Below are 27,479 nucleotides of genomic sequence, written 5' to 3'. Positions count from 1 at the left end.
GTCTGTGTCAGTATATGGTTTTATTTTATTACAAGGAAAGAGGAGAAGCAAAATACATTAGAAATCCCACATTAATCAAACTGCAGACAGTGTCCCGTGTTGTCTTCCTAGTTGCCCTCTGCACCCAGGTGGCCATGCAAACGTATGTGTGAGTGTGCTGTGATGTCAGTGACTGTCTGCAATGCCACATGCCCCAAAGTAGGTCAGCTCCTGCCCCACACTCCTGAGGCCACAGCATTACTGTCTGTGCCGCCCACCGCAGGTTTCCTCTTTCATCCCGGAGAGCATTTGAAGCACAGAAACTGCCACAGCTGCCGTCAAGACTGCACAGTCCCTTTAAGATACCACATTCCACCATAGCTCACACAGCAGTCCTGGGGAGAAAGGGAGAGCCCATCAGTGCCTGCAGCACCGCCCCACATTCCAAACCACGGGGACTACACACTACGAGGTGTGTCCCACTGGGAACCGTGATTCGGCTTTGCAACCTTACATGTGATCAGTGCATCCCTCCAGTGTACAGATGAGAGCCAGAGCTGCAGGTTATCTCTGCCCTGAAGCTTAAGACAGCAGACGGGAAAGGATGAGAGCACAGGGAGGATACACAATGGGATGGCAGCGAGAAACCAAGGTTTTGGGGAGGAGATGGGAAGGATGGTGCGGTAGCTTAAGACAGGAGGAGAGGTAAGAACCAGAGGAACTGCGGGGTAATTGCAGCTTAAAGATGTGAACAGACAGAAGGCAGCAGAGGAAGCATGCAGGCAGCCCCATGCTGGAGCCTTTTCAGCAAAGTTCTGTGGCAAGGAAGGGTCACACCTCAGAACTGTACTCAGGTATTCTGACCATGTCTGCAAGCTCCACAGCAAAGGAGTTCAGTAAGCCAAGTTTCTTGTGGTTCCTTTTCTTATTTCTATTCAACGAACACCAAGTCTCACGAATTCTAAGCTAACAGCTCCTTTTTCCCACTTAGGTAATTCAACAGGAGCTTAAGTACTGCTACAGAAGTACTGAAGATGCTGTGGAACTTAAAAGTGAAAAAAAGTATCAATAACTGTTACTTCTTCTTAACTCTTGGGACTTGCAGCCAAATGCTCTACAAAGAAATTAAGTGCAGAGGCTCAAAAGAGAGTTTTCATTCTGGATCTGCAGATGCAAAAATACACTCCCTGTCCGTCTGCTCTTTCCTGTACAGGGCAGGAACACATGCAGATGGGGAAATAAGAGTCGACAAATGCTACTTCATTCAAAGTGGAACCAAATCTCTCATGGTTTAAAGAAGCCAGATAATCCTCCTACTTCATTAAAACATACTTTCAACATTCACAGTGAAAGTTTCACATGCTTCTGTGACAACTATATTCAATACAAAGTCTTGAATATTAAAAAAAAACGCAGGGCTGACTGTGCAGTGATTTAGATTTTACAAAAGCAGGACCTGGTTTGTTAGGGACAACTATTCCTTTTTTCCCAGAAGTAATTCATTTGTTAAACATCAACAACAATGTGCAAACAAATGCCAATGCATTATCTAGACATCCCCAGAGAGCTGTGATTCGAGCCTGACAAACCTCCCAGCACAGGCAAGCCAAACCAAACGCTGCATAGCAGGCAGAAACGTCTCAGCTTATTTTAATACTAAGACTAGGTTCAGTCAAGCAAGACCAGTTTGCTTACTATCACTGCAACAGATGTGTAATTTTTCAAGTAGGTTATTATTTTGCTTACAGATCCCAGAGTAATAAAGTATTTAAGCACTTGTCTCACTGAAGTGGGTGATGGTGAGCAAAGGCCCAGCAACAGTGATTAAAGTACTACATGAGCTGGCAGCTTTCTCCTTTGTCAATCATGGCCTGCGTGGTCTGTACTTCATACCTTACACTTGTTTAGAAAGTAAATGGTTCATCTTCAAAGACAGAGATGAAAGGATTCAAACATTCGCTATGAGATGCACTAAGTAGGACTCTATATTTGTTTTGGTTGGGGTTTTGCTTGCTACACTGCTTTAAGTCCAACCACAGAATATAATGCATTTCCTTCTGAACATGTGGCACCTGTGTTCTTCAGCATGAAACGACAGCAGGCAGCTCAGTGGACTCAGAACACTCCCACTGCCTTAATGCTTAACTCCACGTTATTTAAAAATAACTCTCAAGTATGACATTTACTGTGCTCTGTTTCCTTCTGGTCCAAGGTGAAGAACAAAGATTTGCTGCACCAAATAACACCAAATAACAGGGGAGTCAAAATCACTGCTCTTTGGAGAGAAACAAGGCAGAATGAGAGGAGTGTTACTTTAAAGAAAACAGGCTGCAAAACAAGCCCAGCCCGCATTCCCACAGCGACCGTGCTGTGATCGTGATCATTTGTCAACTCAAGGCAATACATGATCCTTCAGTTAAACCAAAGCGTTAAAAATTCATGCACTAACTGAAGCAAAGCCCCAGCTGAGCAGAAACTTACCTTTAGCACTCTGTCCACCTCCTGCTTGTTTAGGTCCTGGCTCAGCTGATTCTGAATGACATTTCTGCGCACTCGGTAATTTTTTGAAAAAATTTCAAGCAAAACTTGGCGATGCTTTAGAAGAAGAATCATTAATACAAACACAGTTACTTTTAGCTTCCTACAGAACAGAACTATCTGTGCATTAATCTGTACAGAACATTCACTGAGCTGCATTAGAATATTCTTGCTTCGTAACCCTGGAACTGTCCCATTTCATCCTGCTCTCATTAGGTGTCCTCCTGTTACTTTGCAGCTCTGCAGGGATCTCTCCATACCTCATGAGCAGATGTGCCCCATCCTGTGACCCCAGCCACCTCCACAGCTACAGAACCATACTAAAGAAGGGGCTATGACACACTCCTCTCACAACTTCCCAGGCAGCTCACGTGGTCTGCTCCAGCCTGGAGGTCGGATGCTGCTTATTCTCTAGAACAATGCTTGAGACTTTCCTATAAACATTTATTTAGGTCACGGACACAGCAGTTACATTGTCCATCTACGTTCTGTTAGGCTGCCTTTCCTTCCACTTCACTTACTGTGATACAAATAAAACTCAGGAGATGCTCACGTATGCTGTAATCATTTCCTGTTCTAAATATAAACAGATACACCAGGTCCCATCATCATCATACAACCACTGGTTAACACTGCATTACCATTAGCAAAAAAAGAAAAATATTTTGACTGGATCCCAGCTTAAGACCTGCATTGCAGAATCCTTTCTCTTCATACAATCAATAGTATTTACACCCCACTGAGTTAGTTACCAATGTCTCAGTTTCTGTTCACACCACCTGGTCCTGATATGGTGATAACCACCCTATGGTCTGAGAGCTTTTTCTCAGCCTGAAGTTGGCTGGTACCGAAACCTGGAGTCTTCCTTAGGGACCAGTGAAAAAAATACTGTACTGCTTCCAGAAATGCAAGCGAAGCAATGCCAAATCCTCAGCAAAAATGTATTTGGGACCATCACTTATTTTTGTCTTTACCTGATCATAAATGTCACCGGCTTCCCAAAGTGCATAAACCTTTAGCTCATCCGGTGAAGCAGCAGTCTGCGGAGGAAACTGAGAACAAGAGGCTGTTAAAAATAACTATCTATTTAATGAGTTCTACTTAATGATTCTATCATACAGTATCCCCTGACACCCATTACTGAATCAAAATGTTGTGGCCGCTTAATGAGAAGTGCTTCTCTCCCACCCCACGCTCAGGGAGGTGACTGTGCTGTGGCAGCCCCTGCGCCTGCGATAGAAACACAAATAGAAAACCAAACCCGCTCTTCTGGGTGATGCTGCAGCACCCAGACCCCGAGTGAGGGGTAAATATTGCCTGGGGAATGGGACAAGTGCTCCGGCAGCCTGATGCACACATGGCATGCCCAACAGCATTTTAGTGATGCTTCTGGTCACACTGGAGTGATGGCCAGCAGTGCCATGGGCACAACACCTACCACATCAGAGCTGTACGAGGGGACCTCGTGACACTGTATGGGGACTTGAAGGAAGGGAGGACAACCACCAAGTGCCATGATAATCTCAGGGCGTGGACTGTGGACAGTATCTCATAGCACAATGTACGGATTGTTCCTGCCAGCAGCTCGTGTCTCCAGACTTCCCAAAGCAGAATTCAATTAAGCATGAAGTGCACTGCAGGCTTTTCTGGAGGTTTTGAAGTCTCCAGTGGCAAGTTCTAGATATTCAGATTCTAACCGAATTTGCTCTGCTAAACCCAAGGCAGCATGACCGACCAGCACTGCGCTTCTGCTGTGCGTGTGATCCCTGGAGCAGCCCACGGGACTCCCGGAGACTGAACACTGATGGACAGTGAACCACACACCAGTGCATCTCAGGCTCCCAGACTGAAGTGGTTTTTGTCCCTACCAGGAGCCATGCTAGAAGAACACCACTTGTATTTTCTCAGACAGAGGCCTTGTGCCTCTGCATGCAGGAAGGAATATAACTGTTCCAAATTCCTACAAAAATAAAATGATGTCCATTTGCCTTAATGCTTTCCCCTGGAGCAATGACTAACAAGTAACGCTGGATACTTCCCCCTCCTGATGTGTGCCTTCCTGTCTGTCACCGACCATTCATTCCATGCTAACCTCCGCCCTGCCAACCTCAATCAATCCCCCACACAAAGCCGACAGGCCTGTCTGACTGCTGCAGTTCCTCACTGCAGTACACCCCCCACCCTTTTTCCCAGCCTTCCGCACTACACTGAAGGACTGCACTGCAAAGGGAGAGCTCAGCCCTTCCTTTCAGGGGCTGCCTCTGATCTCGTGGCAAAGGGAAATGCTGTGTCCAGCAGGAGCTGCCAGCTGGGATCAGCAGCTCCAGTTCCACCTTAGTACAAACTGCTTGGTATATAGCAGGGGTGTGCACTTGCTTTAGAGCCAGGATTCAGGTTTGTTGGGCTGGTGACACCTGATATGCTCCTCTTCTCACGAGGACACACCACACACAGAGGAACACTCTCCTGTGCTTTCATTCAGCGCAGATAACACCATAGCATCAGCCTCCCTCCTGATGAGCTGCAGCAGGACAGGCAATGCAGGGCTGCAGGAGCAGAGCCCCAGGGAGGTTGCCTGGGGCAGATCTGAGCACTACCTGCTGCCTCAGTCACATGCTGAGCACAGCTGGAAGCTGCACTGCTGGCTCTTGGAGAGGGAACCGCTTCCAAACCAACACAGTGTTATTTGGGAAAGCACACAGAGCCTTCCTGCATTTGCCTCACTCTACAAAGTGGCAGGCACCCTGCTCACTGCTGCCACTGCTACAAAGCACAAGCAAAGCACAGCACCCTGCAGGCAGCCTCTGTTCGCTGCTGGAGTGCCTTCTGAGGCCCCGCAGGTACCATTTATCTGGTACCTCAGATGCAGCTGTTCAGCTTTATAAATAAATCCTACACTCTACCAGTAAGGTTTCCACTGCTGTTTTCAGCAACACATTTTCTATAACAGGGCAACGTGAAAGCCAAGTGTGTCTTCACCCCCCATAGAACATCACTTTAATTACCTCAGATCATTGATTTTTTATCACCAAAGCAATTTCAATTACAGAAAACTAATGAGTAACTATGAAATCACAGGCAAAACATTCCTCTGGGCTCCCAAGGAGCTCAGGCAGCCTCACTGGCTTCAAACGAAATTGTCCAGGAGAAACAATGAGAGAGAGCAAAGTGTACAAGCTCATGCAAAAGGCACAACCAGCCCACAGCACGAGGCAGAGGCCTGGGGGCTGACTTACATTTCTGACAGCAGTACAGGCTTATGCAGGCTGCTGCAGAAGATGTCAAATTCTGCAGTTAAGTTCTAGATCAGCAGAACTCAAACATACAGCAGTCTCCAGCAAACAAGTCCCAAACTCAATTAATACAGCAGCGATGACTTCAGCTGTTTACCACCAGCATGACACGTGCACATCCTATGCCATGTACGAGAGTCTTTCCAGCACTAAGAAGCAGCTCCAGGCAAGCACTGCCCAGGGACCTGGAAGCTGTCAGGAGAGAAAGCAGAAAGCACCAAAAGCAGTGGCCTCCTATGTGGCATTTCACATCTGTCACTCGGCTCCAGGTGCCACAGGACATGCTTTGCATACCACTGAACACGCTACTTCTGCTTCCTTGAAGCCCAGCTAAGGCGTGAGGGTCACTACACCTCCCGTTCTCCAGGCTCTTCCCAGCCTGCCCACTCTCTGCTCTCCCAAGCAGCTCACACGTCTCTTTGCCTCTCTCACTAACAACATCTGACTCCCAAGCTCCTGCTGGTTGCAAACCAACCAGCACTACCAGATGTCTTGTGAAATTATTTTCCTTTTGGGCTATTTTCCACGATGCCAAATTCCCTTTTCTTCCCTCAGCCATCTGCTGGCTCTGACTCCTGCAATCACACATGTAATTTCCATAAAGCAAAACGAAGACATCTCTGAACAGGAGATGTCCAGGAGGAAAAGGAGTGACAAACAGAACTCTGCAGATATGGTTTGATGCTTTCCAGAGAGCTCTGCAGGGTGTGTCCCACCAGTTCCAGGCAGCAGCCATCATCTTTATCCCAACAGCATTCCTATAAGGAGCTGTGCACCGCAAAGCAAGCTGATGGGACTGCCCCAGGTTAAGTCACTGAAACAGGGGCAAGTGGGCACAATGAGTCCCTGCAGCCCAACAGCACAGAGGTGGAAAAGGAGCCCCAAGGACAACTGTGAGCACACCACAAGGGCAGAAAGCAGAGCACAGGGCCGGTCAGAAGCAGGAAGGCAGAGAAGCCTTCAGCAGCTTCAACAGCCCCAGCACTCAGAGCACAAGTGGTCCTTCAGTCCAACCCAAGGTGCAAACATTTCACAGCTCCGATGTTTAACTGTTCCCCTACCTCCCCTCCACAGTGTGCCAAAAGGAAAAAAATACTTACAGGCACCAAAATCTGTTTGCAGCCAATGTCTAACACCATGTCCTGTAACATTTTGTCTGAAATGCCACTGAACAGTATATGTCCTGGAGGAAGACTGGCTAAATGAAGGTTAAACAACCGTTTAAGCTCACTCAGGGTGAGCACAAATTGTTTCTTAAATGTTGAGGACACAAAGGCCTTCAGTTCTTGGGCTACCCGATCACTGCAGCTTCCAGGCAAGTGGCCATTCAAGGAGTCCATGGAGTCTTCCTCCGCGTGGAGGCCGTTGGCGATGCCGTTGTTCAGGCCCTCATACACCGAGGTGTCCATGGGCTCCTCGTCGCTCACAGGCTCCTCTTTAATGCGGATATTGGAAACATCTATCTTGGATGAAGTGTCATTTGATTTCAGTTCTGCCTTTTGCTTCTGGAACTCCTTCTCCAGCTGCCCATAGCTCTGCTTGACTTTTGCTTTTGCCATGTTGACTCTTTGCTCCCCAGAAACCAGCAACGGATGGCCTGATAAGAAATGAAATGTAGCATAAAATCCCACCATAAACAAGACTTCAGCTTTGCAGAATGTTGCTTAAATGGCTCATAGTGAAATAAAGCCAGGAAACAACATTACTCGTGGAACCTAAGGCATAAGCCTGGTTGACGGATTAGATTTTACTTCCATCCCCGCTACTGTAACTTAAAAAGAAAAAAAAAGGAAAAAAACAGTTAAGATAAACATGTTGATAACTGTAAGCCAGATGCTTCTGGAAAGGTCTTCCAGTCAAGGAACCTGAAGCAAAGACAGTGCATTTCTCCAACAGCTAGGGTTGTGCATGAAGTGCACAGTATGGAAATCTGAGACTCTTCTAAGTGCTATTACACAGTGCTGGGGAGAAAAGGGCAGAAGGGAATCCTTTCCCATGCAATCCTGCACCTCAAACCAAAGGCAAAAGGGAAGTGTGTGCTGGCAAAAGAGAAATTCAGTTTCAACCCCACAGGAAGGAATGCTGCATTTAAGGCACAAGCCCACACAGCACTCATGCTGATATCTTCTCTACTATTAGGCCCACTAATTCTCTCCAAATAACCCAACACCTAATCCTTCCAAGCAGATCAAACACATGGTATTGAAATGGATTTATATGCACATTTGTCAGTACTGCTTATACTCCTCACTGGCTCCAGTGCCTGGCAGCGAGCCAAATGCCTAGTTAAAACTCTCTGGAATCTCAGGTTTTCACAACCTTTTATGATTACAACTACTTTAATATTCTCCCTGACATCCGTGGTGGAGAGGGATGGCAAAGAGACAACTTTACACCTCCTTGCAGTCCCCCAGCAAATACGTTCCTCATTAACTGTTTAACCTTCAACCACACCACAGAGCCCACAGCAGATCAGGGAAAATAAAAAATCCCACCCTGTTTTATTTGGAACTGAAAAGGGAATGACTCAACCTCATGCATGTCAGCCTGAGAACCAAGAGGTAGAAATCACTCGTGCTCTGGCCCTGTCCTCAACTCAGGAGCTGCTTACACCACTATACCACAGAAGCCGCCTTAAATGAGGAAGTGTTTAACATATCCAGCTGATTTTACACTATCAAATAGTCCCAAGTGCCAAGGAGTCCTCCCATGCTCTGCTACAGTAAGCTTGTGTCACCACAAGTGTCACTGATGCTAATGAAGACCACGTTGTCTCAAATAATGCAGAAGAAATTACAAATAAAGGGGTAATATCAGACGCAACAAGACCAATCCCCACCACACTCAAAACCAGAGAGAAACAACAAAACATCACCCAGAAATACAGAGATGCATGTGCTTCAAGGTGATCCAGATAATTCCATTTACCTGATTGTGTCTCTTGTTTCTTTGGTGTCAAGTGTTCCTTTACAAGATTATAGACTTTTTCTAATCTGAAATACAAAGGAAATCATAACAGTACTGTTTCTGTTGTTACGTTTGCCTGCAGCCACACCACCTTTAACTTTTAGCCAGAACATTTAGTTTCTAGAAAGCTGTCCTCAGGAAGCCAAAGAAAAGGAGTGATTTGAATGATGCATCAACACAATCCCCATCCAACCACACCCCGAGAGGAGTAAGCCTTACAGGCAATTTGGATCAAATATATATCCGTCAGTATCCACAGAAACTTCACACTAGATCATTCTTCATTTCTATCTGACTCCCCAAAATAAAGTAAGTCATTTACTTGGCCTGAATGCCCATCCACAGCATACGTTGCCTCTGAACTATATCTGGATGCTTCTTAACAAAGTCTTCATCATAAGGGAGCATGAACTCCCAACCTTTGTTTATTCTTGCCACAGACATGTGCTCTAGGAAGTCTTTCACATCTTCAGGGCAAAGCTAAAAGGAAAAGGAAAAATGAGACGGACGTCAATTCATACAGGGCATCTGAGCCATGAAACAATGAGCACTTCCACACAGCAGGACTGATTTGGTGTACATGGGGCACTCCCACAAACACATGCCTAAGTCAGTCAGAGATATTTATCCTTTGCAACACCAGTGCTTTCACACAACGTTCAAGGCAGAGCACTTCAGAGAGCAGTGATTAATCAGCTGAGAGTCAAATAGCTCATGACATGTTTTGTAAAGAAAAGGGAGTTTACTAATTGAGATGAAAAGACTGTTGTGCAGAGAAGCATGTCCTACAACTTTCATCTTAGTTTAGAGCTCCAAGTCAGACATGCTGCACCTACACATGCATGGCTTTTAAACAGCACTGGATCTGAAATTCCAAAAGTAGCCAGTCTGTACATCAACTGATTTGTGTTCTATCATTTTATTTTGTTTTAAACAAATGATTTTTTTTTTCCTTCTGACAGAACATTCAGGTGCCTGAGTTGTTTTAAAGCTTTTATTCCATACTGGCAGATTTGGCAAATGCCAACAGAAGTGTTGCACTTCTGTAGTGCACTCTGCAAAAGTGCAGTATCAGTGTGGACTGCGTGAGTTCTCATCCGCTTTGGTGCTTTGTAAGCTTAATTCAAAGGATGTTCAGCTTCCCACCAAAACAGAAGAGGGGACAAAGATGCATTCCAGTGGCTCAGCTGCAAGGACAGTCATGTCCTGTGGAACTGTAATTGTGCGAGCTGCTTGAAATAAGCGTGTAGAGAGTATCTATACCTGTTCCAAAGTGAAGATATGCCTTGGTTAGCAACACTGCAAGTCAGCAGTAATGCAGACACTGTGAACCTGAAAGAAAAGGCTTGCAGCAGCACCTGTTACCAACCTGCAGACAATGCCCCAGTTAGCACCAACCTCTGTGTGAGAAGAAGTCACTCACTTTTGTAACTGCTGCCACTTCCTTTCGTACAACCCAGCGGTCTTGTGTGAACTTCCACATCTAGGAAGGAAACAAAGAGAAAGCCTCGTCAACTGTATTTAGGAGTTGCCTTACTGAAGTCATAGAAATAACACTTTTCAATGTTGTTACCAGAAAAATGGAAACTTGACTCCTTTCAAGACCATGAAAGCAGGTGATGTTCACACAAACAGCAGGAAAGCATTTTCTGGCCTATTCCTTGCTCAAATGGCCATGCCCAGTATCAGAAGCTTTGAGAGACCATGGTTTCCCTTGGTGAACCTTTGACTACAAAAGCTCTCAATTGTCTCTCAAATCTCATTTAGCTTCCAAAAAACCACTTCTACTGTGGTGATGCTGGAACTGCAGGAGTCATATCACATGCTCAGCTTTAGCACACTTGTTCACTAACCTAAAGAAACTCTTCTTCCACTTCTTTGGGTGCAGTGCCAGTAGAAGCCGCTGACTGCTGCATTTCTGCAGCTCACAGACTCCTAAAAAGTGTCTGTTGCCTTTCTCAATGACCACCTTTTTCAGTGACCACAGTCACTTACAGTCAGGCAATGATGGCCATTCACTCATGTATTTGTCTCTGGTTAATGGAAAAGCCAGGTGCTCTGCTGAGCCGCTCCCAAGGCCTAACATACTGCGAGGCAGCTGCTGAGAGCAGACTAATGGGCACATGAGGACTTGGGCAGAACTACCACTGTCTGAAAATGACCTTTGATTTCTTTCCATCTCCATTTAAATAGATTACTATCTCCCTTAATATTTTTTTATTAATAGTGTTGCAAATAATTTAAAAATCTCATTATTGTCAATTTCTCCTTTTGCTTCAACGTCATCCATACATCCTTCTCTCTGACTCAGCTCCTTTCTTCTTACAAACTCACAAAATCACCACACTCACAACACAAGGCATTTCTGTTTTAAAGGACAAAAAGCTGCTGCCTAAAGGAAACAGATCTGTCACCTCTCCTTGCACAAAACTCTGAGGCAGTCATCTCTCATTAGGCACTTGATTCTCCACTAGAACTCTGAAATTATTATGTAAGACTCTGGGAAAAAAAACAGCAGCTTTGAGAAAAGACAAGAATTACTTATCTCCCTCGAAGTACAGCATAGAACGACTGAACATTAAAGCCACCATTGGTCTTTTATCGTACTTAAAATAAGGGTAAAATACCTTCCATTATTAAACACTTTATCTTTACATTTTAATCGCTAAGCATTAGCACTTACTTAACCACGCATAATAATTTCTGGTTGCTAGAACTTCACACATGATGTGTCACATAATCTGCTGTGTCCTTAAGTCTAATGTCACCGGGTCACACCTGATTGCAGATCTCCATACAGCAGTGTCTTGGGCAGACATCAAGACACAGTAAAAAGTCAGCTTCAATCACCGTCAGTGCTAGTGCTGCCTTAAGGTCTCTTGCACAGTGTGCTCCTATTCAGAGCTAGATCTCATAAACAGACTTTGCAAACAAGGGGAACTCTTAGGTCTAACTGAAAAACATGAAAGCAATGCACTCGTTAATTTCTTTTCAATGGGGTGGAAGCCATAAACTGGATATGAACTTAGGAGGAACCCAGGAACTTATTTCTTTCCGTGGTTAGCAAAAATAAACACAAAACAAAGTTGTTCCTCCTTGCTGTGGTTACGTGCATGCATACGAGACCTGTGTTCATTTCAACTTCCATACACAGCTACCGCTCACAGAAGGTGCTTAGGAACAAAGTCCTTTCACTGATTAGCAGCTCAGGGGAATAAAATCCTTTCTAAAGATCAACAGTGCATGCTCTGGGAGCACAAGGCTTAGCCACACTGCCCTCCTGAGACCTCGCAGCCCTGAGCCCACGGAAATGTATCTGGAGAAACAAGCACTTCATTATCCCGTCCTGGCTTCGCTGTCAGCCCCACATTGTGCAGGCTATGTGATAGCAGCTCTACAAGTTCTAGTACAAAGAGATGAATACCACCTACTGTTAATGACCAGCAATCTGAACTTAGCAGACAGCCACGATGTCAGTCCACACAAACACTCCCAGACTTTTAACACCACCATCAGGGTTACAGCACAATTAATTTCTCTGGAGCAAACATCTTATTGCAGTAGTGGTGGATGTGAAACCAAGTTTGGCAATGCCATGGCTCTCAGGCAAACTTCAACAATGTTTTCCTTTAGAAACAACAAACTCTTTTGTACTTACAACAAAGTCTCTCCCTCTACAAAGCACTTCTGCAGGGACTCCACTATGTGGACTGGAAGTGTCTTTTGGGTAGAGCACATCGCTGTTAATTAAAAAGGAAGATGGATCAGCTACTTCGTTCTCCAAAATATAGCATTGGTGAAAATTAATATAACAAACGTGCTCCCTGTTCTGCAGTTAAATTACACCTTTATCCAAAGCATCGCTTTCATTAAAGGAACTAATATTAGTGTAATTACTCTGCTTCAATTACACTAGTACAAGAAGTGCTTACACCAGCAAAGCCCAGCCTGGTGACTGGTATATGTGTGCAACACAGGTACATGCTCTGCTTTGTTCTTGCAAAGACTTTCCTCCCTTGCATAAGTGTAAACAAGACCAACACAATGCTAATAAATGCTGAGACTAACATAAGCCTTGAAGGTAGCATTTAGCCAAAATGCTGATCGATAGGAATGAGCTTTTGGTGCTGTGCTTTTTTTAAATTCCTTCTCAGCAATCAAAGATTAAAGAGAACAATGTTATGAGTTTCATGCTCCAACCAAACAGATCCAGGACTAACACCACCCTGGTGTCCTGGTCTGCTTGCAAGACCAACTAGATGACATTCATTTCCACAGACTCCAAAGCCTTGAGGCTACCCAGGCTCAACATCCTGATCCTACTCAGCCTCCTCACTTAAAGCTCTGATGTGTGCAGGCACTGCTCTGTGCACAACCATCCCAACCAGGCTATATCCACAGATGCACACAGACTCCTCAGACAAACAGCAAAGAAACACATATAACATAAAAACACTCTGAGTGCTAAAACACTTTTAATTTGCACCCAGCTGCCTTCTGGAATGCCTGGAGAGACAGCAAGGACTGAAGAGGCTCATACAGCTAGCACAGGCCTGTATCACAACAGCTGAAGCATTCTGCTAACAGATGAGCTGGTAACTGGTGCCACACAGTGCAGAAAACTACTCCACACACTGTAATTATTTGCATGCAATGCTCCACCCAGCTGAAAAAAAATAATCACACTGCTCTTCAGACTTAACTCCCAGTGAGATACCTTGTTCTAATAAACAGGAGAACGACACAGCATCCATTTCGTGTGGCACACTCAGTACCCCACAGGTAGTGCCATTTTATGACAGGTAAAGCTAGTCTCTAGAAGGCAGGTAATGCTTTCAGCTGACAAGAGCAGCATCCACTGATGAACAGCAAAGCGACTGCACAAAGATCTTTGTCTGACTGAATTTAGCTAAGAAATACTATCAGTTCGGATGGTTTCATTGTATGTATTTATATTTGACATTAATCTCTCAAAGGATTCAGGTATGTCTCCACACAAATCTTTTGTATACACGTAAATACGAGTATCTGACAGCTCAAATGCAAATACAGATTACATCACAGCTCCACCACAATTCTAGCTGGGCTGGGTACGGCTGTGCTGGCATCTGCCATCATCTGTTTGAATTTTTATTATCCTACTGCAGAACAAAGCACGGAATGTTGAATGAGTATCTCACAGTACTGTGAATTGAGAACACAGATACACAGTGAAGATGACTACATAAAATCCATTGTTCTAATCCCCTCCTTACAGCAGAAAACCACATCTCAGCAACAAAGACAAGGCGTACCTCTTCACCACCCAGTTTCCCTGGACCAGCATCGCCACCTGCTGTATGCAGCGGAGAACTGCTGTAGAGTCAGTCCCAGAGCCGAGCAAACTCATCAGATTCGCAAACGGCATCACCTTCACTGAAAGGCAGAAGAAGCATCAGATGAAGGACTTTCTCAGTATGCAAAATACAAACGGAGTTTCAATTCTAGGATATTGTGATTTATGTTTATGTTGAAATTCCAGGTCACAGTTATATCTGAGGGGGGAAAAACGTTCAAAACCTAAATTTCAGTATCCACAGTCAGTATCTGTTCAAAAAATACATGTTCACGTTGCAACAAAGGTAATCAGCTTAACTGGCCCTAAATTAATGCATGGCTTAAAAAAAAAAAAATCTACTCCTTTGGCAATATTTGGAAACAGAGACACCTGATGACAGGAAGCTCCTGAGGTTCTCAGGATTTGCTCTCATTAAACAGTAACTGAAGAGATAGAATGAAACTTATGTAACACTCAAGAAGCATATTACTGAAAACTTTCAAGGGAAGAAAATGCCAAAGTGCAGCCTGTTGCATTAACTTTCCACTCCTAAGTCATACTCAGACTTCGCATTCCAGGAGATAACTGCAGAAATAAATGCATCCCCAAAGTTATTATCAGATAAGTAAATATTCCAAGAGTGAGAGCACTGCAAACACAGAGCAGCTGTCAGTTCCACCTACTGCTCTTCTCTTTCCCAAAGAGCACTCTCAGCCTTCTCAAGCAAATGCTCAGCTTCTGACTGCTTCACAGAATCTGAGATCCAGATGCTGTCCGGAAGAGTGACAGAACTGGTACTATTAGGAAAGGTATATTATCTGGGACAATTAGAAGTCACAAGTAAAGTGCAAATGGATTACAAACCATTCTTCATCAGGATCTTAATCTGATCAGCAAGGGGTAAAGTTCTCAGCTGGGCCATAGAAAGCACGTTGCTTGGAGCCATTGGTTTGTTACTACAAATAAACAACAGCTTTGTGAGTTGCAGCTCAGGAGAAAATATCCAGACAATATCAGTCTTGAACATTCTGTACACTTACTTCTCTTCCTCTACACTCGGAGGCATCAGCATCATTAAATATTCACTACAAGAAAAGAAAACACATCCTTATAATGTTTGCCTTGAGATTTCCCAAGGTTATGTAGTTATTTTTTGCTTAAAGCAATCCTACTTATTAGAATCTACAAAACAAACACCAGCCTGAAAAGAAAACCCTCCCTCTTCCTTCCTCATCTTCCTCCACAAATTCAGTGCTAGTAAAAGCTATTGACATTCATCTGTTCAAAGAAAAAGCATGAAATAGGTGGGAGTCAGAATCCTAGCTCTTCTGTACTATCCTGTGTCCAAATAGAGGAACTGCAAGAATGAAAGCATTAAATACAGTGCTTTGACACAGTAAGTGGGGCCACATGAAGTCCTGCAGTTAATAAATAAATAAATAATAAATAAAATAAGCAAAAAGTCAGCACTGCCAACATAACTGCCAGTGTCTGTGAGGAAAGAATCAAATCCAGAAGACTTCTCATCACACCCAGCACTGCCCCACTGAGATGTTAAATGTTACAAAAGACACACCCACACCATTAAGGAGAGAGGCAGACCACCACCTTCCTATTACTTGGGCCACGGTTCTATCAGTTTACAGCAAAGCATTATTACTGTCTGCACCACAGAAGATTCCTATACATAGCTGCAGTCAGCAAGAAACAAAACCAAACCTGTTTCAAGTAGTATCAGGTGTCTCTTAAAAATCACCAAAATAAAGTTTTCTAAGAGTTCCCAACAATGGAAGTCATTGGCTTTAGAGTTTTCATTTATTTTAATCAGAAGGAGCTTTTGTTTTACTTCTTTACAGTATCTGCAGACTCAATAATGCTGGGTTGTGATAACACAAACAAGGCTACAATCTCAAGTGGAAGCAACTGGTTTTAATCTCAGAACACAAGGAAACACAGAAAGCAATTGAAGTTGAAGACCAGTTTGCCTCTATTTTTCAAACAATTCAACCTCTACCATGGGTATCAATATCAAAGATAAGATTTAAAACAAATATACTTGCTTATTACTCTGAAAACAACCCCAAGAAATTATTGTACCTTCTCTAGAAAACCACCAAACCTTTACCTGGGAGATTTTATTAACTCTGTATTCTCAGCGAGGCCATGACCTTGGCTGAACAAATACTGGCGTTCGTGTTCTGAACGGCTATCCTGGAGATATGGAGAAAAGCACAAATCACTGACACATTCTGAAAGCAAAACTTCAGATAGACTCTTTATTCTGAACTGTGACTGTTCTGTCCTTACTGTGCTATTCAAGCATTCCACCTCACTGATGCTCAACTATCAGCCTTCCTGAATGATGCAGATATGATGTGGAAACATTTCAGTTAATGTGACTTCAAAAATCTCCTGACATGCATGCTGTGTCAGAGAAACAGGATTTACGACATTTAACTGACTGGCTTCCCTGACTGTTTTACAAAGCTAAGACCTGAATGATTCTTGGACTTAAACACTCCTTGCCTTTAATTTCCCAATTCTCAATTTTAAAGCTCTTCCAGTGTGGAGACCCCAAAGCACTATCTGGTGGCAGAGGCACACAGCACTGCGGGGTCATTTCAAGCCTACAGATCAACTTTTCTTCACTATCTTCTGATGATTTCCTGATTCCCACATACTCAGATTTAATTTGGCTGAGCCATCAGGCCCCACACTTACCTTCAAGCCATAATAATGGAGATGGACCCAGTGCTCTTCTGCTTGTCTCTTCTGCAGGAATTCATAGGACTGAACACGTCTTTGACGAGCTTGCTCAGTCTCAGGGCGGGAAAACCGTACCTAGAAGATTTGGCCACCATTAAATACAGCTCCAAAACACTTGAAACAAAACACCTTCATTACCTATTTGGTACAATGAGAACAGAAGCTAGGGGTCCTAGCTCAAATTAATCAACCCTTGTTGCCAGTGCCATCTTTACACTTGTGCAACAACTGCCAAATCCTTCCTTGCTTCCCCTCCCAAGCCCAGGGTCATCAGAACCAGATGAGGTTTCTTGTCCAATTATTTGGGTGTGAACTGTCATGCTTTCTTATGAACTGTTGCCTGAACTATCACAAAAAGGAAATTTGGACATACGGTAATTTGTTTAACGTCATCTTCAGCTTCATCCTGGGATGAATCACCACCTGCCAAAGAAAACCAACAGGATGAAACCACCACTGCAATAAAACCACCAGAGCCAATCTGTAACTGTTTGGAGGCCTGCTCTGGAAGAAGGCAGAAATAGGAACTACAGCTTGCTAAATTATGCAGCATATGACAGTATCACACCACTCATGTAATAGGACAAACTGCTCCCATGAATTTGGCACTGCTGCTTTTCAGTGGCCGTGGTGGCACTTCCTACTGCTGCTCTTTGACACTACCCACTGTCTCCGATCTCTCTGCCAGTCCCCTACACCTTTCCACAAAAATCTTGATGCAACTACACTGAAAATAGGATCAGAGAAAAAATCTGGCTGAGAAATGGTTTTATAATCAGTTCATTGTTATATTAAACACCTTCAAATAAAATCACAGAGAGAACTTGCATCCTGCCTCTCAGAAGGAAACACAACTCACGTAGCATTTACCTTCATTAGCAGCTTCTCTTTCACGGTGTTTTGCATCAGCTTTGTCCAAGTAGGTGAAACTTGGCCTCAGCTGAAGAATTCCATGCAGTGGAGTCAGGTGAAGTTCACCTGAAAAAGAGAATTGATATTGGTTAAAAGTACATGGTTTAGCGAGAACCATTGGTGAAGGGCGAATGGTTGGACTGGATGATCCTGTGGGTCTTTTCCAACCTTGGTGATTCTATGATTCTATTGTTTTCTAGTGCACAGAGACAGTACTTTCATCACCTTGCTACATCTGCAACAGCACAGCTTCCAGAGAACACAAATATTTAATACAGTAGAAAGGGATTAAGTGATTCATCTTGTGCATAGAATATCAAAGCAGTACGAAAAAATCAAGACCTACTCCTGCTACTTTCTTTTTTAATGTTGGAGCCAGATCTTACAGAGAGCCCCATTTTGGCTCAGATCTGATCTGTCAGGAGACTATTAGTGAAATAGACATCACTGTAGGCAATCTACAACAATCCTCACATCGAAACTCTGCAGTGACAGTAGGAGACAAGGGAAGGGCAGGAAGTGTTGAACAGGCAAATAAAACAGCCATGCCTAGACAGAGATAATAATACAATATAAGTAAGAAAAATATTTTTTACTGCAAATGTATGTTTCAGGCCATCATGGACTGTTAAGGTCTTGAAGGCACCTACCATGCCCTCCTGTATTTAAAACTTAGCTGCAGCTTCTAAGGACTCCAGGGACACTCATAAGGAAAGCTTTCACTTTATTTAGAAAAGCATCAATTAAATATGAGCCTATTCTATTGAAAACACAGAACAAACAGCTCTTATTTAACCCAGGAATTCACATGTTTCACTGATGTGAGGGGTAACAAAACAAAGTCACCTTTTCTATAAACAGCAGCTGCATATCGGGAAACATTACTTGCAGCTTGTGAAGAGCAGAAAGTTTGTTTGTCCATCAGCTTCCTGCAAACAGATGAATGCTGTAAGATTATATTCCACAGGCAATGTGGCATACAGATGTTAAAAAGCCTGAAATCACTGATCCCAAAATGGTCTATCAGCAAATGCTTTAAATACTGAGGCTAGTTTTGTTTACCATTTTAACTGACAATCTGCATGAGGGCACTGAGTGCACTCTCACTAAGTTTGCAGACAACATCAAGTAAGGCAAGACTGTTGATTGCTTGAGGTCAGGAAGGCTCTGCAGAGGGACCTAGATTAGATTGATGGGCCAAGCCCAGTTACACGACATGAACTAAGGGTAAGTGGTGGGTCATTAACAACCCCCATGCAGCAGTACAGCCTTGGGGCAGAGTGGCTAGAAGGCTGCCCAGCAGAGAAAGACCTGAGCATGATATGCTGGTCAGCAGCCAGCTAACATAAGCCAGCAGTGTACCCAGGTGGCCAAGAAGGCCAATGGCACCCTAGTCTGCATCAGAAATATTGTGGCCAGCAGGACTGGAAAGTGATTGATCCTTTGCATGCAGCGCTGGTGAGGCCACACTTTGAGCACTGCATCCAGTTTTCGGCCCTCGTTACATGAAGGATATTGACTGAACGTGTGCAGAGAAGAGCAATTAAGCTGGGGACTACAAAACAAGATTAGGAGGAATGACTGAGGGAATTGGGGTTGTTTAGCCTGGAGAAAAGAAGGCTAAGGAGAGACCTCATCACTCTCTATAACTGCCTGAAGGGAGGCTGCAGTGAGGAGGTGTTGGTCCCTTTTCTTGGGTGACAAGTGACAGGACACAACGGAACAGCCTCAAGTTGTGTCAGGGAGGTGTAGATTGGATATCAGGAAGAATTTTTTCATCGAGGGAGTGGCGAAGCATTGGAATGGGCTGCAGAGAGAAGTGGCAGAGCCCTCATTCCTGGAGGTATTTAAGAGACGTGTGGATGGACATGGGCCTAATGGACATACACATATCTCTGCCTACCGCAGAAACAAACAAAAGCAAACAGGACACCTACGAGGAGTAGGTACTCGTTTCGTCTGTACATGTGCCATCTACATTGAGAGCAATCTGTTCTCCTTTGCTGCGACAGTAGTTTGGATTCAAAGTGTCAATGGCCATTTCCAGTTCAACCTAAAAAACGTGAAAGAAAAGGCAAATAATTACAATGGCAGAACTCCAAATGAATCATCAATTAAACTTATAAATTACAGCCATCGCTGCGCTTTTTTACCCCTTCATGTTACTTGTAAACTGAACTAGTGACCAGTCCCTGGTTGTGATGGTAGATTTAGACGTCTGCACAGGGCCTGAAAACATAAATGTCTGCTAATTTTAATAAAAACATCCTTAACACAACATACACTCTAACTCCAAAATTCACATAAGCACTCTCCTCAACTACTTCCCAGAAAAAAATCCTGCTATCACAGACCTATTTGTGTTCTTTTTTAACACGAGACATTTTTAAATCACAGCTACAGGTTTGGAATACGTCTGTAGGCAAGGGCAACCATTCTGGCTTTGGTTATACTTTCACCACCCCACTGATTCTCAGACAGGACTGATGATGGTTCATAGCCAGGCGAGAGAAGAATCAAGACACACAATGACTCTAAAAGACAAAGCATGCCTTCAAACCTCAACCCTCTTCTAAATACTGCAAAAATCTTTTAAATCAATCCTGTATAGACTGAATAATAGTAGCCAGACTTTCCTGAATGATTCTTTTTTTTAATTGTTTTTTCCATTGTGACATTAATTCCTCCCTTAATAAACCATTCTTCTTTTAAGCTCTCCCGTAGTCTTGCAATGACAGACTCCCTATCCCCCCAAGCACAGAGATCTGGTCCCACAAGCTGCACACTTACAACAGCTTAGCAGCACAGTGTAGTGATCTGAAGCACATTCCAGACAGTATAAAACAACTTTCACGGACTGGACTCAAATGATGACCAACCTTTTGCTGCTTTGGTTTTATCTTCGCTGATAAATGTGTAACATCATCATATGTCATGGAAGCTGGACGAATGGGATACTGGAAAACACATCAATTTCATAAAAATTCTTAATTCAAAGACAAAAGAACTTCACAGAAATTAATTAAACCATGCCTGCCTCTTCACATGTAAAGCTACTTTCCAGATCTCAGTAAATGACTTTTCTAATCTTGTGAGTCATCAGATCTCAGAGTATGGTCTAGAAACCTTTCCCCTCTGCTCTCTGCTGCTGTCACTTCACTCTCTTCCATTTCCTTCCTCCAACACATCACTATGTACTATAAGACAAGAAAACAGTACAACACATTAGTCTAGCTGAAAAAGGATGTGATAGAAGCCATGAAAACCCATTAACTGATATTACCTCTCTGGAGATTTATTAATCTAAAAGTAAAATGCATGGGAGTTTTCACCAGTAGTGTTAGCCTAAACCATGTGGTCCACATTTAGCCACATGATCCTCTGTTCTGAACTATTTGGGGATGCTGAGATCACAGTGGTGTGCCCAGATGAAGTCTTCCAGCAAGGCAGCAGCCTGGCTCAGAGCTGCCATTTGTCCAGAACATGCAGAGCAACCCCTCATGAAGCTGCTCCCAGCAGCACACACTGGGCAGAAGATCTGGACAGGAGGCTATGCCAGTGAGCACCACTGGCTTATAATAAATATCTCATCCATCAGCCTCAAAAAGCCTCCCATTCTGCGGATGGGAAAAGTGAACCACAAAGATAAAATGAGAGAAATTCAGTGAACGGAGTGGGAAACAGACCTTCAAATTTCAAGCATATTTCCACCTTTAATCACTCATCAGTTTTATCTCCACAACATAAGGGGTCTCCTCTGACGACTCACACTGGTTATGAATACTGATGGCATTGTCTTAAACAGGACCAGCCCTAAATAAACATTTGTTCAGTACAGTTCACAGAAATCAGCAATGGCAGAAAACAGCCAAGAGACTGCAGATTTATCCAAACTACAGTAAGGCCACTATCTCCTAAAGTAACTCCCTGAGGGTGGTTACAGAAGTGATTTAATGACAAGTCGATGTCATCAACAATCACTCCTCTCTTACAAACAATTTAATACTACACATTTCAATGGAGACCCGTGCAGGTTTGCCAGTTCCCTGTAAGAGGTAAATAAAGTTATCACTCTTTCAATTAATTTATTTTAAACAAATGTTCACTAAATAAAAGCTAACTGGAATACCTGAAACAGATACAACTTCTCCAGCAGACTTCTGGCCAGGAAAACATCAATCTAAAAAGCAACACAACTTGCATCAGATAACAGCTACAACAGATGGAGCCTCAGACGTAAGTACAATCCCTAAAAGCTCAAATACTGTCAATTTTTGCTTCTGATTATGCATTATATATAAAGCTCACTCATGACTCTTGATAAAGGTCGAATCTGTGCTGATTTTGACTTGTAACATAGCAGCTGGCCTCTTAGAGAAGAAAAAACAGCACAACTATGATGAGGCAGGAGACAGTGCTGTATATTTTTGTCTCTGAAATGAAACAAGAATTTTTTTTGTCTGTGGGGCTGAAGTGAATCTACCATCACAGTCTCAGAAAGAAGAGGATGTTCCCCCTTTGGCAGCATGACTGAAAGTTAACTTCCTTGCTGGTGTTTTGCCATGAAAACTTTCCAAGCTAGACAAAACAAAGCCACATTCCAAATCTGATTTAATACAAGCACTTTGCCACCAACACCTAAAATCCACAGATGTGTTATGAAGATCACACACAGATGTTTCCATTTTAGGTACCTTGTGAGATATTTCTGTCCAACCCCACTTGTCACAAGCTTGCCCTTTCTTGTGCTCTGGTGCACGAATTCATACATAAAGTGAATGGGACACCGGGCTACTGTTTGGGAAGTCCAGAACTGGAGTTAAAAAACTGCTTATTTTTAGCAGAAGGTGTAAAACCATTTCAGCTTCACATATAGCAGATATAAATTCATCAAAGTTATAATTAGAACAATAGAACAGAAGTTGAATACCACAAAAAAAGCCACACACAGAACCACTGCTGCCACAAAGCACTTTTACCTCTTGTATAATTGGATCATCTTCTTCATTTGCCATGCTAGGATACAAAAAGCTTTTCCTTGGCTTATTCCTTGGCACAATCTGAAAGAAAACAGATATGTCATATGAGTCACTACATCTGTGCCACGTATGACATGGAGCCTAGACTATTTGTTCAAGTACACCGCTTTCTTTTCAGTAGCAATGCACTCTGTGTGTTGTGAAGGAGTGCATGTGTTGGCTCAACACAGCCCCTCACACCTCACCATCTCTACCAACTGCCACCGACTCCAAAAACAAACAAGAGTCTCGAAGGTAATTAAGTTCCTGTAACTCTGATGAAAGCCAGCAGAAGAGAGAGCCAGAGCTCTGCAGAGGGAAGGACAGGCCTTCAGTACTTGTGTGAAGCATACCCTTTATATCCTGTGTGACTACTGCACCCCGGCAGCAGCTGGTTTTGCAGCCAGCATGCCCGAGCTCTGAAATAGCCACAGCACTTGTCACCGTCACTAAGGACAGTGCCATACTGCTCAGCAGCCTCTTTCCCCTCCCAGAGAAATTTCCTTGAAAGTAGAAATGGAGAAAGCTTCTGGCTTAAGAGCTGGGAGAAGCAAAAAGCCTGTGTCAGCCCTGTGCTCAGGACCAGACAGCATTTACACCTGCAGCGTGCTGGCTCTGCCTCCAGCTATGTAACATAGCGCAGCCTTGGCTCCTGGCTCAGCACAGAGCTACCGCTCAGCCAAGATGACAGCTCTAAGACACTCCTCTGTTTCCCTCAGACCCTTCAAAACAATGAGAACAACAGAGCTTGCATCAACAGATCTTACTCTCACCACTGACCCACGCTCGCCTCTTTGCTGGGCTTTCTGTAGAGAGGAAGGGGCAGCCAGTGACAGAGGCCTGTGAGAGGCAGAAGCATCCATGCTACATCCCTAACTGCACTGATTCTTTTCAAGTACACGATTCACCACTTAACCATCCCAGTATATTTCAACACACATGTGGTTTTCTCAAATCATCACGCTAACATACACAGTTGTCCCAGGAATGTGATAACCGCTGGGCACTCCGCAGTTCCCAGAAGCACACCCATGGCCACGCTCTTTTCAAGCAGAGAGATGCGTCAGCTCCAGCTCTGCTCTCCCCACTGCACATCCCAGGTGCTCAGTACAGTACAGCAGGCAGACAGCTCGGCACAAAATGGGGCCTTCATTCAGAACAGAGCCGGCACTGGGAGCACGCTCAGCAGGCGTGCACATGGCAGTCCCCGGAGGTGGGAGCTGCAGGTCTGAGCCCTCAGTGGGGATGGGGAACCTGCTCCTGTCTGACAGCCCAGGGGCCGGGTGTGTGCTCACCTGCTCCTTTCCTCCTGAGAATATTATTTCACTTTCCCAAACAGAAATTCAGATTTCCTGGGCCAAGGTGACAAAGAGAAACCCAACCTGAAGGACCTGGTTTGTCCTTCATCCAACGCTGCTCTTTCCATTTTACGTGAGATCTCCTTGGGAATCCAGTTCAGGACTTACAGAAAATGTCAGATCACAAAGATTACAATTTTTCTTTACCACTTAAGGGCAAAGAACGACCTCAGGTGCTCTCACTGGAGTACCAGAACAACAGACCGACAGCAGGAAGCGGTGTGTCCCAAACAACGCACAACATCCACACAAGGAATCCCCTGATCAGCACAAAGCTTGCACTGAAGACATACAGACACAATTCTGCACCTGCAGTTTGCACATATGCATGGCAGATACAGAAACGAACCCCACAGGAATAACAGAATGGAATTAAGCTCTAGGAGATATCAAGCATGGCCACCAGAGCATTTGCTTTGCATTTTCTGTTGGCAAGACTGCTCCCTTTATAAAGGGACTTGCCTGTGCATCTCAGCACCGATGCAAGTAATTAGTGTGAGTCACTGAACCTGCGAGCACAGGAGGGCCGGAGATACAGATCTTCTCAGCACGACCAAGGCTGGGCTGCCACAACCACCCTCCCGCTGCCCGCAGCATCATCGATTTAGAACCAGATTTTAGAAAAAATACCGTGGCCAAAAAAGCGTAGAACTGCCACGGAGTAACAGAGCCCTTTTCCTCTCAGGTTCAGCCTAGAAGGGCGTTTGGGCACCGCTGCAGCACGCGGAGCACAGCCGTGCGCAGGACAAGTGCACGCGGCTCCACGCGACGCCCACAGAACGGCCCGGCGCCGACCCGCGTGTGCGCCTGCCGGTAACGGACCGCGACCGCCAACACCGGCACTTCTTACGCGGGACGGGACGGGCCGGGACCCCGCGGTGCGGGCGGGCAGCCGGCAGCCCCCGCTTCCCGCCCCGACGCCCTCCGGCCCGACCCCTCCCAGGGCCGTCCCCGGCAGCGCCAGGCTGAGCCGCGGCGTTCCGCAAAACGGAGCCGCAAAATGAGCCCAGGCACCTTCCGAACGTCCGCGATGACGGCGGCGCTGACCCAATTCCGCACTGCTTTCTCCGCGCCGTGCCCCGCTGAAGCTTTGCACAGTCATCCGGAGGTCCCCGCGCACCGTGAGGCGACGCCGCCGGAGCTCCCGCCGGGGCTGAGGAGATGAGGCGCCAGACGCGGCCGCCGCTTCGGTACCTCACCTCACGCCGGGCACAGGCCGGACCGCCCCGCGCCGTGCGGGAACTCCGCCCGGGAAGAGCACCGGGGGCCTCTCGTGCCGGGCAGCCCCGGCCCAACGCTGGGAGGAGCCGAGGTGCCGGGCCTGGGCCGGACCCCCGTCCGTTCCCTCAGGGCCGCCCGGCGGCTCCTGTCAGCGCCCCGCGCCCGCTCCCACCGCCCCACGGCGCAGGCAGAGCCCCGCAGCCCAGGCCGCGCCCCCTCCACGCCCTGCCGTACCCCGTTCCCGCGCAGCCCAAAAGCAGCGAGAGGGGCACCGCAGCCGCTCACCTGGCGGAGGGGCCGCGCGGACGGCGGGGCCGCCGGTCCCCGGTGGCGGTGCGCGGCGCGGCGGGCGGTGCTCAGGCGGCGGCCATGTTGGTGTCACTGCGGCCGGCACGTGGGGCGCCGGCCCTCCTCCTACCCACAATGCTCTCCCGGCGTAGCGGGGCGAGGCCGTCAGGGGGCGCTGCGGTAACGGTGGAGCAGAAGAGCAAAAATAAATCCTGGCAGCGGTGGGATTCGAACCCACGCCCCCGAAGAGACTGGAGCCTTAATCCAGCGCCTTAGACCGCTCGGCCACGCTACCGTCGTACCGGCGGTTCTTTCGGCACTCTCTTTCGCTACACACAGCGCCGCGCTGCCACCAACTGTGCCCCGTCCACCCGAGGCGGCACCGCGGTGGCTGCCACGTGGGCGCCTGCGGGAGCTGAGACTGCACGTCCGGCAAAGCGTGACACGTATTTCAGTTCTGTCGCAAAACTAAAACTCGGTTAATTTGAAGAATCAGAAAACAGACTTCACGTTAACTGGGCTGTTTTTCTTCCCGTTCCCTTGCGGCAGCGCGGGGACTGAAAGCTGCTCGGCACGGCCCCGAGGTCCCTTCCCTGTGCAGAACTCGGATCTTCGCCACCACCGTAAGGTGATAACGATGGCACTTTTTCCAAATCAAAGGTGAACTTTCTGGAGAACTGAAGCTACCTGCCTCGTTATATTGCTTTGCGTTATATCGACTCAGGAGTTGGGCGTGTTCCCACCGGGTTCCCACCCCTCCTATTAACGACCCCAGCCCGACGGCCCGGCCCCGCGGTGTTCTGGTCCCCAGGGGCGGACCTCTGCGCTGAGCCTGCAGCCAGCCCGACTCACCGCTGCAATCCAGCCGAGGGCCGGAGCCACATCCTCCCTTTTACAGCACGGGCGAGAAGTCCCGCTTCAGCTCAGCTGCACTACGTGTGTCTCGGCTGCCGGGCTGCTCGCAGAACGGAACGCAGGGCTGCAGGGAGCAGAGTAAGATCCACGTCAAGTCCTACGGCCCACAGCTGGGTAACAGTATTCTTACAGCGTGCTGGCTGTCTCCATCAGCTCTAACTGCTGTGCTTTCCCCCAGCTGTTCAGTTACCCACCACCAGCCTTGCTGGCCTAAACTTCACCATTTTCCGTCTCAGTAAGAACGAAGAGGCCTCCCGGGGCTTTGTTGTCCTGCTCTGTCAAGGTACACTGGAGAACAGTTTCATACTGTATAACCTATTGCAGACACGTAGTATAAACCTTTCCCACTAAAGCAATACAAAAGCAAAAAGGAAAAAAAAGAAAAAGCAATATGAAGGCTCCAATTTTTACAGCTTAAAAGGGCTCCCTATGAGTTTATTGTTGAGAAGGAAACAAGCTGTGCTCAGAATAACAGTGCATCATGAGACACTGCACCTGCCACAAAAAACTCTTTCTCCTCACAGCATCCAGGCCAAATATTTCTGTTCTCTTCTCAAGACTGAGCCATAAGGATGGGTCTGTAACAAGGGAGCAGTTCAGTGCTTACATCTGATCACATTATAGTTACAGACACTGCACAGTAACTCAACACAAAGACAACAGCACATCACCCTTCCACCCTTCTTGAAGAAAACAGCTCTCCTTGCCACACGTCCAGTGACATCCTCGCAGCTACTTCCGACTGTTGGAAGTGCAAGGAAACAGGGACTGAACAGGAAGAACAGCACGACTTCTGGAAGCTTCTGGGAGTAAAATGGAACTTCGGAACATTTTAAAAACTCTACTGAGAAAAGTGACAGAAGACCAACTTCAGTGACCAGCCAGAACGAAAGCAGACGATGCGGGG

At 45.8% G+C, this 27,479-nt stretch overlaps 1 protein-coding gene and 1 non-coding gene across 3 annotated transcripts; both read right to left on the bottom strand.

The window, feature by feature from the left end:
* Window position 1: 1 nt before the first annotated feature.
* On the bottom strand, window positions 2–25,765 carry POLR3E (RNA polymerase III subunit E). Of its 2 annotated transcripts, XM_025155277.3 has the most exons (21): window positions 25,655–25,765; window positions 22,752–22,832; window positions 21,902–21,952; window positions 20,652–20,729; window positions 19,710–19,825; window positions 18,619–18,701; window positions 17,731–17,838; window positions 17,234–17,283; window positions 16,816–16,935; window positions 16,220–16,305; window positions 15,135–15,179; window positions 14,959–15,050; window positions 14,072–14,192; window positions 12,436–12,517; window positions 10,201–10,260; window positions 9,100–9,257; window positions 8,739–8,803; window positions 6,911–7,407; window positions 3,492–3,569; window positions 2,461–2,574; window positions 2–374 (listed from the first exon to the last, which is right to left on the bottom strand). In XM_025155277.3, exons 2-21 carry the CDS (start codon window positions 22,785–22,787, stop codon window positions 318–320), a joined length of 2,097 nt encoding a protein of 698 aa, XP_025011045.1. In that variant the 5' UTR covers window positions 22,788–22,832; window positions 25,655–25,765; the 3' UTR covers window positions 2–317. The 2 variants fall into 2 exon arrangements, with proteins under 2 accessions (XP_025011045.1, XP_040503839.1); XM_040647905.2 differs by lacking the exon at window positions 2–374 and having other exon boundaries at window positions 2,547–2,574; window positions 3,492–3,583.
* Window positions 25,766–25,870: 105 nt separating this feature from the next.
* TRNAL-AAG lies at window positions 25,871–25,952 on the bottom strand. Its single transcript has one exon. It is a non-coding gene; the product is annotated as a tRNA-Leu (tRNA).
* Window positions 25,953–27,479: the final 1,527 nt, after the last annotated feature.

The sequence above is a fragment of the Gallus gallus genome, chromosome 14, assembly GCF_016699485.2.
Source record: "Gallus gallus isolate bGalGal1 chromosome 14, bGalGal1.mat.broiler.GRCg7b, whole genome shotgun sequence".
NCBI lineage: Eukaryota > Metazoa > Chordata > Aves > Galliformes > Phasianidae > Gallus > Gallus gallus.
This window is presented reverse-complemented; position numbering and strand designations above follow the sequence as displayed.

Bases quoted from the DNA above. Each gene is read 5' to 3' on its own strand.
- POLR3E (XM_025155277.3), bottom strand. From the start codon at position 22,787: ATGGCAAATGAAGAAGATGATCCAATTATACAAGAG. The intron at 20,730-21,901 runs GTATTCCAGTTA...TGTGTTTTCCAG, and splicing joins AGAAGTTGTATCTGTTTCAG to TATCCCATTCGTCCAGCTTC. The intron at 12,518-14,071 runs GTACGCCTTGTC...TTTAATTAACAG, and splicing joins GGAAACTGGGTGGTGAAGAG to CGATGTGCTCTACCCAAAAG.